Raw genomic sequence first — 12,894 nt, 5'->3', positions numbered from 1 at the left:
AAGGAAGACCCCCTTTTTAAAATGATTTCTCTTATGGTATAGGGTGGGATTCGATCGCCAACTGGGTCCTTACTGCACGTAGGACCTCATTGGGAAGCCCTTGCCTACCTCAACATGGCCTTTTTCCATTTTTACAGTTTTCTATGGCTGAATGTATAGAAAACTCACAAAGGTCGCTTTATCGTCTCTGCAGTGAGTTTGAACATAAGCATATACCTGTACAAAGATTACACTTAGTAATAACGCTAACCTAACTTGGTTATAACGCTAAGTTCAGCCATTTTTTATCTAGGAGCCGAGGAATCTTCTTGTTTGGCTACTAGATAACAGCAAGGACACAGTGATTGTTCAGGGTCCACCCCCAAAACTACCAGAATTTTGATTTTCTTTGTTTTTAGGTGGTATGTCTATATAGGTGTATAAAAAGGGAGCTTTGCAATAGGTAGAGTGATCCTCCTGGGGTCAACCAGCTACCCAAGTCACCAAGTAGGTGTTCTGTTCAGTGTTTTGAGTTCAGAGCATATGGTGTGCTTATGGCGGCCTACGTTTGTTGGAAAACTTGTTTTGATAGCTTAGTTGATATAGGCTACACTTGTCTAGTTTTATTAGTCAACTTGTGAAAGGTGTCTGCTAACCTGCAATGTTAAGTGCAGCTCCGTAATTGCCTTCATGACAAGCTTGTCTGAATATTCTCCAGGCAGAGCTGAGGTTCTGTTCTTGAGCGCAAGGCAGCGGGAACTGATCATCTGCTGCTGTCGGAAATCAGGTTTAATTCTAACATTTGGCTGCGGGTTTCATGTGCACTCCTTGACAGCAATCTGTGTCAAAACTAAATTAGCTCATTCGTCACTAAATTCAGCCTTCGTTGAATTCATTTAAGTATGTGATTGATGCTGTGTTTCAGCTTCTTTACATCGTTCGGCTCATCATAAGGATTTGCGTACATGGATTCTCTCGGCTTATATATGCAGCATGGGCTGTTTCTTTTTATTAATACACCTTGTTTACCAAACCACTCTAGTGGCTAGATTTAGGGCTTCTAATTGGCCTTGAGCCTGTGCAATGGAAGTCATTGTGTTGATTGGTTTAGAAACACCCCTGTTTTGTCTACCCTACTTTTGCAGTGCAGAATCATGTGATGAAAGGCTGCATTCAGGGTCAGTTTGCGATCTTGTTCCAGAGACCACTAGCTTCCCATTCTTGGATCAAAAACTTTGTAAAGGGTGGTTCCCCCCTGTGCAATCCCCTATGATTCAGTGGAGTCCGAATTTAGTTCTTTAACCGCTCCAAAGACCACCATTTGAAACAATGACATTCCCCTTTCCACTCACGAGGTTGTGTTTTCTTGTGGTCATCGCCTCTACGAGGTGAGTGTCTGAACTGGTGGCCTTAGCCTGTAAAGAGACCTGCAATATTGAGGCTGAGAAATTTCTTCCTACCTAAGGTAGTCAGAGCCTTTCATTTCAGTCTGTAAATTGTTCTTCTGTCCCACTGTCCAACTACAGTTTACTAGAAAAACTCCTGCCTGGATGTATTTTGTACATTTTCCTTGCAGCCACTGCTTCATATTCTCTTTGTCACCCTTGACTGTCACCATAAAGAGGAACCAACTGCCTGTTCTACCTTTTTTCGGTGGCTCACAGAAACCATCATTCAAACTTATGGACTTAAGAACTGAGTTCCACCTTTTCATATCAAGGTGCTGCACAAGATCTATGAGTGTCTCTTGGACTTTTCAGCATCTGGCTACGGTTTCCAAGATTTGCAAGGATATTAATTGGTCCTCTGTACTCCTAGTTTTATCCAGTGGATGTTCAGGCCTCATCTTATGCCAGCTTCAGTTGTAAGGTCCTTTTTTATGCAGTATTTTTGTGAGCCTATAGAAAAAAAAATTAAATATTTTTTTCATTGTTAAGGGACACAGGAATACATTATAAAGAGACAGTTGAGTTATACTTCCTCCTGCAGGAGGAATTTAACACTGGCAAACAAAAAGTAATTGACCAGCCAGGTATAATCCTCACCCCACTGCCATCATGCTTCTGTTTTTTGCTTTTCTCCTAGGAGGATATTGCTTGGTGCACGGGGAAAAATATTTCATCCCAGTAAATACTTTCTGCAATCTGGTCTCAATGAGCATTTGGCCTTGCATACTATCAAGGGACAAACTTCAGCTCTTGCAGTCTTACTGTAAAGATCACTAGCCACCCATTCATTGGTTAACTCATTTTAGATGGTGTCTCACAACCCTTCTGTACAACCAGCTGAGACTCTGTAGCATCTGAATCTTGTTCTATTGGCTCTTCAGAAACCTCAATTTTAACTTATGGCTATTACCCTTTTCACTCTCACAAGATTGCATTCTTTGTAGCCATCACTTCTGCAAGGTGCCTGAGTTGGCAGCTTTGTCCTGTAAAGAACCCTATTTAGTTCTGCACAAGACCAAGGTGGTATTGAGGCCAAGAGCTGTCTTTTTCTAAGGAAGTTCTGGCCTTTCACATCAACCGTGCCATTTTTTCAGTGTCTCCATTCAGTTCCAGTACATCAGAAATAAATTTTCCCTTTCCTGCCTAGATGTAGATGAGGTGACAAGGAGAAAGGACGGTGTTTTGTAGTCTTAGCATTCTTTTTGTTTCTAGGATGACAATGTTGCTTCTCCTTAGATACAGTCCAGTGAGGCTGTGTTGTCACTCTAGGACTAAAAATGTGTTAATGGCAGGTTCACAATGTGATGACAAATGGGAGAAAAAGTTTAAAAACTGGAAAATAATGCAACCCCCACATCTAAGTATTGGTAAGCTGCAACATGTTAAATTTTTGTTCTTTTAGTTTAGATATACGCTTTAACCATATTCTGAGACAGAGAATAACGAGAACTAAGATTACCAGCAGACAGCCGATCTGTTCTCAGAATTATTGAACTGTCCCCAGCAGAGATAAATGTAAAGTGAGAATGTCTCTAAATAAAATGAAGATCGTTTATTCAGTTTGCTTTTGCCTCTGTTGGTAGCACTTCCCTGCAGGTTACTGGTCCATCCATCTTAAAAGTGCTGATAATTCCCCAGTATGATGTACAGTATTCTAGCCTTGAGCTGCTGCACAAGCAGTGTTATGTGTTTGTTTAGTTTGGTAGAAAGCAAGAAGGAAGCATTTATGCTCCACAAGAGTGCAGCTTGACAGCTCACAGAGCAGAGCAGCCTACCAATTCCTGATTATCCCTGCTTATTTACAGCATTACCTAGAGTAATGACAGGCTTGGGGGAAATCACATCTCATCAGCGGCTTTAATCCCTTACCCTAAGAACCAGTTTTGATTTCCAGCATCTCAGCAACAACGGTTTTTAAGCTTTTATCGGCTTTTTAAGAGGTTACGTATGATCGCAGCAGCAAAGCTTAGACTTCAGCACTCAGATGGGTTGTGTCAACAGCTAGCTTCTCATGTGAATATAAAGTAAAATCCAATGTCTGCTTATTGTTTTTTCTGTCACAAAGGACTGTTTTCCAATATGTTCCTAGATTTAGAAAACAAAAAAAAGCTGCCATTGCTGACAACTTTTTTAACGATTCAGGCTTAAGAGATGTCTTCATTATCCTCTTGTCTTTCTTTCAAAGTGAGTCAGTGATCTAGAACAAGTATTTAGGGTGGGAGGTAAGGTTAAGGTTATCTAGTCTTCACTGATGTTTTAATTCTGTCAAGTCTGGTTTCATGCAGTGGTTAGGATGACTGCCATGGAACCTTCAAACACGTTGTTAATGGCAGTGTCCAGATTTCTGTGCTCATAGGTTCATTAATGGGGATTTCCAGCTTATTCCATGTTTTCAGACATTGCAAAATGGCAGAGTTACTATACTATAATGTATTATTTCTTATCTAAATGAGGTTGTCCTATGATTAATTACACACCTGGGAAATATTTGTATGGTCTTGGGCTATGACCTAGTTGATTCTGTCCCACAGTTACCTTCTGAGAACCATCTGAGCAACATGAAACATTCTAAATGCTGTAGATCTCCGTGATTTAATTTCTTTTCTGTGAGACTGCATGTCAAGTTGTAATCATTTCAGTGGTGTTTCTTACAGCTCTTGGAACCTGATAAACAGGAATGTAGCTCTGTGGCCTGACCTAAAGATTATCTGCACCACCATAAACACATACTGGGTTGGGGGACACTACTGTTGTTGAAAGAAAAATAAAGAAAATTATATAAATGTTATACAAGCTTTTTGTAACTTTTTTTTAAACATGTTATAAATCACTTTTTATGTCTAATCTTCAGCCAAGTATGACTTTCCATAATTCTAAAACTGGACCAGGATAATAGAGGCATGTACAAAATTCCTCTTAGACACTTGTTCTCCAGCTGATGTGATTGGCTCATTGCCTTTCCAAGCAGATTTGCTCTTATTAGAACCATGGCACTTTCTTTGTTATTGGAACAGGAAACCCATTTCACTTTCTTCAGTTTTAGGAATTTAGTGTGATGGCGTGTCTTGATATCCATAGAACAAAAGCAGATAAGAATCTCCTTGTCATTGTGCTAAAATGTTTTACAATATTTAGTACTTGTCTGGAGATTTTTTTTTTTTTTTTTCATTTTATCAAAATAGGATTTTAGTTTTAAAAACAAAGGCACCTCTTTATGTACAGAGGCTAAATTGGCAAGTGCAAAAATATGCACGTGGAGTGGCAGATCCTTTAAGAATACTTAAAAGCACCTTTTAAATTACAGTAAGCACAGTTTTTGGTCTGTAACCATGATCGGAAGGCGGTGGGACAGGCTCCTGCTCATATGACAGCCAAACACAGCGGGCTTGTGAATTGGAATTCCATCCCAACCCCTGGGCATAAAGACCCATTTAAAGGGATGGCAAGGTGGGAAGGGATTAAGAATGCTTTCTGTGGTGCTTAAAGTAAATGTAATGCCAAAACTTTTTTTTTTTTTCTTGTAATACGCTTTATGATGACTTATTAAAAATGCCACACATTCATAAGCCTTAATATACAGTGAATCAAAACAAGAATTTTAAATGTACACTACCATCCAGGTACCCAACAGTCTAATTGCCAAGTACAGCATACACATGTACAATATACCCATATGTCCCTGGCGTGCCTGGCCAGCTTATGGCCCTTAAGAAAATAAACAATAAATGACTATCACATTTCTATTTAATAACATATGTGTATGTCGTCTGCAGGGATGATACACAGAGCCCCGCATAATTACCACCCCCCCCCCCCCCCCCCAAAAAAAAGTTTTCCTTCCATAGTGTTATTACATATTGATATATCAGACTCAGGATCAGGGAAAAAATGCCTTACATTTCACTGTTTAGATTACATGAATCCACGCATTCCAGGTTTTAAGAAAATTAGCTTCCTGTCTTTTAGCTAATGCTAATCTCATTCACTGCGCTAATCTAGTGTCCCACCAATGGTGGAGAGGAGAACTTCCAATGTGCCAGTATACAGGCCCTCTCTGTATTTAAGGAGGTGTCTTACCACCAATTGGTAATATCTGTCCCCCAAGAGAGGGCTGAGATGTAATAAATATACTGCTGGATTCTGATCAAGGGAGAGACCAGAGATATCTTTAATCAAAGTGCACATCTCTTGGCAATAGGGGTGAATTCTGGGACATGTCCAGAAAATATGGACAAGTGCTCTCCCCTTTCTTCTCTGTAGCGCCAACAAATGGGGTCAGCATTAGAAAACATACAATGCAGCTTCTCTGGGGATCTTTACCATCTAGCCTAGGCTGTCCCTCCTTTGTGGTTAATGGTCTTTTTTTTTTTTTGCTCTCGTGTTGGAGAGATTCACCCTTTGTCCCTGAGTCCATTGCCTCTGGTACAGTGTGATAGGAAATGGGAAAAAATACATTGTCACAGGAATAGAGGGGAAATCTCCCAAAGGGGAAACGTGCTGGTGACAGCTGTGTATGAGGGCAGATCTCGAATTGGAGAGATCTCTTGTGTCTCTGGGACCAGAAGTGAAATGAACTGAGACAGACACATCCAACAAGAGTCTTAACAAATTCCTACCCTATTCAAAACGAAATAGGTTTTTGCTTTACATACATTTTTATTAAAAGGCACACGTGCAGTGTATATCAGGGTGCACCCATGTTAAGGATTTTACTAAGTGTGTGGCTATTCTAAAAATCGAGGGAATAGCAGCAGCTATTGCCTTTCAGTCTTTTGAATTGAAAATCGATAGAAATTCCCAAGAGTGCACAGAGAGAGGAGGGATCAGTCACTTTTCTGAGCAGTGCGTGTAATCTGATGTTTAACAATCTAGTTCTGCAAACAATAATCTTTATTCAGTATTTTTTATTTATTTTTGTATCTTGCAGTCTTTTTGGTAACACAGAAGAGGAGTATGTCCCTGACTCTGAGAGCGTACGCCTGCAGCGGGAGCTTCATCACCAGCCACAGTGCTGCAGCCTCTCCCAGTGTTTTCAGCTGTATACCAAAGAGGAGCAGGTGAGTTGCACTCCCTAAATCGTTGTGTGTTGCAGTCCTATTTAACAGTTATTGTGAAAGCAAAGTTCACTGAATATTGACATTTCAATAGGTTGAAACACCCAGCAGATTTCTTCTTTGGTAAGACCTGTACACTCTAGTTCCCAGCATTTCTACCAGCTCCTGCCACTACAATGGTTTCACCTTTGATTTTGTTCTAAACGAACGGGCTACAATCAAAAATCTGTGTCGGTAGGAAAAAAAGTGGATCTAAAATTTTACCTTTTAGTTTCACTTGAAAGTAAACCTGATCCTTAACACAAACATACATCAAACTTTAAAAAAAAAAAAAAAAAAAGGGAATCCTAAAGGCTGCCATTGCTGACCTTTTTCCTGGAAATGCTAATTGCCTGTCTGTCATGCTAATCTAACATCTTCAGTTCTCCTTTTTTTTTTTACCTCTGAGAAGGAGTTGCAATAAGAAAATAGCGCAGTAGGTCAGAATAAAATCCAAACTTCTTATCCACATACTTGAGGGTCATTCATTTACTTATTAAAACAAGAGGGGTCACTGTGACAGTCAGGCAAACTTGCATCTTCAGAACAAGTTAAATGTCAGTTTCCATTTTTCTTTGACATTTTCCATTTTCACTTTAGACCTTTAGGACCATTAAAAAAAAAAAAAAAAAGTGCCATAACAGAATACTAATCATAATTGTACTAAATGAATTGAAATCTATACTGTCCAAAAATTCTGACTGAAAACTAATGGTCTGTGATGAGGCAAACATTCCCAGCAGACCTCCACACACCTATAAATAAGTAATAAGAGTGAGTGCTCAAGGATAACTAAAATTAACTGCTAGCATAAAGGGTAAACCTCTCAATCCTCAAATGGAACATAAAATGTGTGTGTATGTATGTGTGTGTATATATATATATATATATATATATATATATATATATATATATATATATATATGCAGCGCTAAAATGTAAAGTGACAAAGTTCAAAACCGCAAAAAAAATCAATTTTGCGTGAAATTAGTGAGTAACATATGGTCAACAGGTGACAAGTGAAATAGTGAATAGATGCACATAGTGTCAGAACAATTGTGAATATTGATAGGCGAGGTTACAATAAGTAATGTGATAATCTCTGAGGAAAAAAATCCTTATAACATATGAACACATATAGTCCAGTGATTTAGTGAATGGATGAGGAAAATGCCAAGAATTTGATAACGTTAAATTTCATAAAATCCAGTGCAGGTGACTTCTGTGATGCAAGAAATGAGGTATGCTTGTACTTACCAGAAGCGCAAGATTAATGCGCATATCAATATCATATCCAAGAGGGGGGGACCCTGGTGGTCATCTAGGTTCTGGTCATAACCTGGGGTGGGGGGGGCTCCAATGGCTCACACACACCGGACCGCACTCCAAACACCGCAGTATACCAATTCAGCACACAGGGACCAAGGAATAGCTCCTTAGGTAAATCCAGCCACTTGTACTTTGGTTAATACCAAAATGGTAATGCTCCTCAAATTGCTCAAAAAATGAAGCCACCAAAACAAAAATATACTGATAGTGTAGTATATTTATTTGGCAAAGGGGTATAATACATCCAGTACAAATGTTCAAAAACAGCCATATAAAATTGAATGGTGTCCTTCAGCTACAGAGTTCAGGCTAACATTCAGTGTAAATGGTACTGATCAGCTAAATGTTTAGCTTACAGGTAAGGTAAACCTGTATCAGTATGATGACATGTAGAACAGCCAATCTCTATATAATGTAATTCATATGTTATAAGGATTTTTTTCCTCAGATTATCACATTACTTATTGTGACCTTGCCTATTAATATTCACAATTGTTCTGACACTGTGTATCTATTCACTATTTCACTTGTCACCTGTTGACCATATGTTACTCACCAATTTCATGCAAAATTTAATTTTTTTGCGGTTTTGCACTTTGTCACTGCAGCGCTGCATATATATATATTTTATGTTTACGCACCAATAGGTTATGGATAATAACCCCCATATGTACTTGATTTCCATACTCTAGCACATTTTCTGGAGATTTTCTCCTAAAATGTACCTGTTGAATATTTATATAAAAGTGATGATAACCCATGCACACACCCAATCCCCGCCCCCACCCCACCGACCCGCATTTAAAGTGGTAGTAAAGGCTCAAGATTTTTTACCTTCATGCATTCCATGCATGATGGTATAAAACCACCCCTGTGCAGCATCCCCTCCAGCCCCCCCTAATCACCTAAGCTCCCTCTCGATCCAGTGATGTGCACTGGAGTCTCTGCTATCCTTGGACTCCCTCTCCTCATTAGCTGAGGCAACAGTAGGAGCCATTGACACCTGCTGCTGTCAATCACGACCAGTGAGCCAATGAGAAGAGGCTGGGGGGGGGGGAGCCTCAGCTCCGTATGTGAATGGACACATGGAGCAGCAGCTGGGGAGTGTGCATGCTCGGGTGTCCCCATAGCAAACTGCTTGTTGTGGAGCCAAAAGCCAGGAGGGATAGGCTAGTCTAGGAGCACCGGTGTGGGGCTCAAGAAAAGGAGAATCTGGGCTGCTTTGTGCAAAACCACTGCACAGAGCAGGTATGACGTGTGTAATAATGTTTCTTCTGTCATTGCCTTTTTTTATTTAGGCAGACAATTTGAACTGTAGAATCTTTGAGAAACCTATTCAAACACATGTAAGAAGAAAGATTAGGTTTTACTGGCAGATGTTGCTTAATTTATCTAGGTATGAAGAAAAAGCTATAAAAAAAAAAAAAAAAGGCCTTGTTTACATTAGTGCAATTCCAGTTGCAAAAGTGTTCATTCACATCACTCTGTGCTATGCGATGTTGGAAAAGGCTCCTGTGCTACTTTGGTGCAATTTAATGTGCGATTTGGCTGCAAATGCAAACCACATACAAAGTCACACTACATAATCGCACTGAAAATTGCATGAAGATTAGTAGTGTAAACTGAACCTTATTCTATATTGATGCACCAATTTTTTTTTGTTGCTGCAGTGCAGACACCTAGAGGTTTCTGTGTGTTCCTGTAGAAAACCCCAAAATTCTACTATTACAGCAGGTAAAGCTTTTTAGCTCTTCTGATAATAATGAAGCTTGTTTGCTTCCTGTTGGATAGTGTGACATAGTGATAAACCAGTACCAATGTATGGTAAGGTAGCTGGTGCTTTGACAAAACCGCCTTGGCTTCTGCCAGAACAGCAGGGTATTAGAGCAGCCAACTGCAAATTACTAATGCTGGCACAGGATTCAATATACCCAAAACTTCTGGGTACTTTGTTCCTGGTTCCAAATCGATTGGCAGGCAGTGAAGGGGAGTGATACTATGCAGGGGGGTGTTGGGTAATCAAGTTAACCTGTTGCTGAATAGTACATTGGCAAAAGGTGACTAGAGACTTGTTCAGTGGTCAACAATCTAATTGAATATGCAAGTTTGTGTGCAAGTATCAGGCAAACTTGCATGCTTGTGCTTGATTAGGGACAAGCCAGCTATCTAGAGCCCATTTCCCAGGGCAAGCTAAAGCATGGCATATCCAGGAAACCTACAGGCACATTAGTATCCCCAAATCTGTTGGTAATCAGGTGGGTGGCGTTCTGTTAGATCTTCTGGCACCTTTTTGGAGCCATGCAGTACCTGATTTAGTAATGAGTTATTGAGCCATGAACTCTAGTGTAAGGTTTCTTTCTGCTGGAGTGACATCGGAAACCAGTGAGCGATTCAGCCTATGTTTTCAATTCTCAGTGGAATTAGCCTTTAAAGTACACTTGCTGTGTGAGAAATATGTGGGCTGCTATTTGTGACCTCCTTAAAGAATTAACTGCCTGTCTAAGTTTGAGCCCCTGACCCATGATAAGTATGCAGGAAATGAAAGTTGAGGAAATATCAGAATACCTTTTCCATTTTTAAGAAAGTAAAAGCCTACTCATTGGAAAGCCTCCCCAATCAATGTGAAGCCTCATTATGGTTTCAGCTTAATCAGTGCATAATGTTTTACACTTAAATATTGTGATCTTCTATATTTTGTTACTGCTCAGGCCTGTGTCAGGCAAATTAACCATTTATCTGTTGCTCATTTCTTGTTCTCTACTCTTCCTCCTAAAATAATTAAAATATTGAAAGGGAACATCTACGTATTTGTAACCAGACAGGTTTCCTTAAGGGAATGCTATAGGTACCAAGCTGCTTGCATAATTTAAATGTATAGGACTTTTAGAAGCAGCGTATCATTGCTGTTAGTTCCTAGATCTGCACATGGACTCTGGTTTGGATGTACAATTTCAGGTTGTTTAAATCAATTCAATTTCAATGTACAACAAATTGTAATTGGAAGTTTCCAGTAAATGTTTTCGTCAGGTCTGTTGATTATTTGTATACTTTCTTTGCCATTGGGGGACACATGAAGTCTTTCACCTTGAGGTTAGACTGACACAAGAAGGTCAGACAAAAAAAAAAAACCCAGTAGATCAGCTGTGAAATAACCCTGTCTACTACCAACATGTCTCAGCTTTTTGCTAGTGTCCTAGGAGGATGAACATCTTTTGCATAGGGCTGCTGCGTAAAAGATTTAAAGCAGAACCCCTTTTTAGGTGAAGTTCTGCTTCCAGCCCACCCCCCCCCCCCCCCCTTCTCTTTTTGCAGTTTTTTTGTTCCACTGGAATTGTGTAGGTAATCCCAGCAGAAGTTCCCTCCGAACCTCCCCTCAACCAACCACACCGCCTTCCCCCATGTCACAGGTCCCAGGAGGCTGCTGGTCCATTCGCTAAGATGCAAGGAGTAACAGCTGGCTTACCACAGTAAAAATGTCAGGGATATGAAGAGCAGTGAAGAATTGGCCTGGATGAGGAGTAAATGTTTCTTAATAAAAGCAGCTGTAGTATTTTTAGTTTTTGGTTTTTTTTTTGTTTTTGTTTTTCAGAACCTCTTTAAACTATTTTTACTAGTACCACTTTTTTTTTTTCTTCCTCCTGAAATTGTTTTTTTGCTTTCAATGAACATTCTTCTTTATATTGCAGCTAGAGCTGGTCTATTTAAAAGCAGCTCTCAAGGCTTTTGAAGTGTTGTATTTGGACCTTGAAGGTAATTTCCAGGCTATTCCTGCAATGTCCATATCAGCGCGCACTGGGTTTTGTATAAAGTGTTTTCCAAACTGCGTTCTAGTAAGTTAGGCATGGCTTGTTCTCATTCCTGCTATATAGCATCAAAGAAGCACTTCTGCACTGCTGCTGCTCCTTGCAAAGAGCCATTTGAAACTACAGACTTCAGTCTGTTCCTGCTTTCTGCAATACAGTTTTGACCAGCTGAAGTTGCGCTATTACCTAGGATAGTCTATATATATATATATATATATATATATATATATATATATATATATATATATATATAAATTCTCCACAACCTCAGGATATAGTTTTTAAAAATAGATAACTGATAGAAACTGAGTGGGTCCTGGAAGCTAAAAACAAGACAAAAGGAAAAGAGGGCGCACAAGCTCATAGTGCAGTTTCCTATAAAAACAAACAAACATAAGATTGCACTCACAAACAGGCTTGTATTTGGCATGACATCCATAATTATTTCTTGATAGCAACTGTCTGAGCTAAAAACGTGACTGATCCAGTCCTCGGTGAACACTGCATGTGCACAGTTTGTCTTGTTCCTGCTTTCTGCCTACAGAGACTTTGGATCTCTCTGGCCAACTGAACTCTCATTTGCTACAAGCGGTTTGGATTGTGAGTACCTGAGGCCTTGCCTCGTACCTTGAGCTATACCTTGCCTTACTGCCATGCAGTCACAAGTCTGATTCAAGACTCTGGGGCCCTCTCTTCCTAGAGTCTGGTGTGGCTTGTTCCTTTGCCCTTTTAGATGAGAATTTTGCTACAGTTGTACAAGACTTTTTGACGTAAACTACCTAGTTATTTTCCAACACTGACCGCGAAGACCATAAGTTTACTCTTGTTCCATCCCCCACAGAGTCTTTGCCTGGTTTACTCAGTGATCTTAGCAGCTTCCACACCATTATCTGCAGAAACTTTGCCAAATTCTGAATTGCTCCATTCCATTCAATAGTTGTCATATTCTGATATTTCTCTCAAATTAAGAGATAGTTTCAGCGCTTATCCTTCCTGAAACCACCTTGGGTCCTTTAGGACCTTCCCTTTGCACTTCCTGTTCTATCTCTGAAGAGATTGGAAAACTGACAAGCACTTTTTTCCCCCCAAACGCTCATTAGCCTTGTTCCGTTTTGGGGAGGATTTTGTGCAGAACTGTATTGTCTTGCCTTAACAAGGCAACTATCATGCCTGTAGAGGCTTCCCATTTCATTTCCTGCATGGGTCTTCTGTCAGTACACTTGTGGAGGACATTTTGATTAA

At 39.8% G+C, this 12,894-nt stretch overlaps 1 protein-coding gene across 1 annotated transcript in view; it reads left to right on the top strand.

Annotated features, from left to right (window-relative positions):
• The window catches only part of USP31 (ubiquitin specific peptidase 31), a 120,403-nt gene that overhangs the window by 70,302 nt on the left and 37,207 nt on the right, over nt 1–12,894 (top strand). The window contains exon 11 of the mRNA XM_089682765.1: nt 6,355–6,484. Within this exon, the coding sequence (XP_089538891.1) occupies nt 6,355–6,484 (130 nt within the window). The remainder of the gene's footprint in view (nt 1–6,354; nt 6,485–12,894) is intronic.

Source organism: Staurois parvus, unplaced genomic scaffold, assembly GCF_062004578.1.
Source record: "Staurois parvus isolate SC_StPar_1 unplaced genomic scaffold, SC_StPar_1.0 ptg000018l, whole genome shotgun sequence".
Lineage (NCBI taxonomy): Eukaryota > Metazoa > Chordata > Amphibia > Anura > Ranidae > Staurois > Staurois parvus.
Note: the sequence above shows the minus strand (reverse complement) of the source record. Positions and strands in the feature narration are given on the sequence as shown.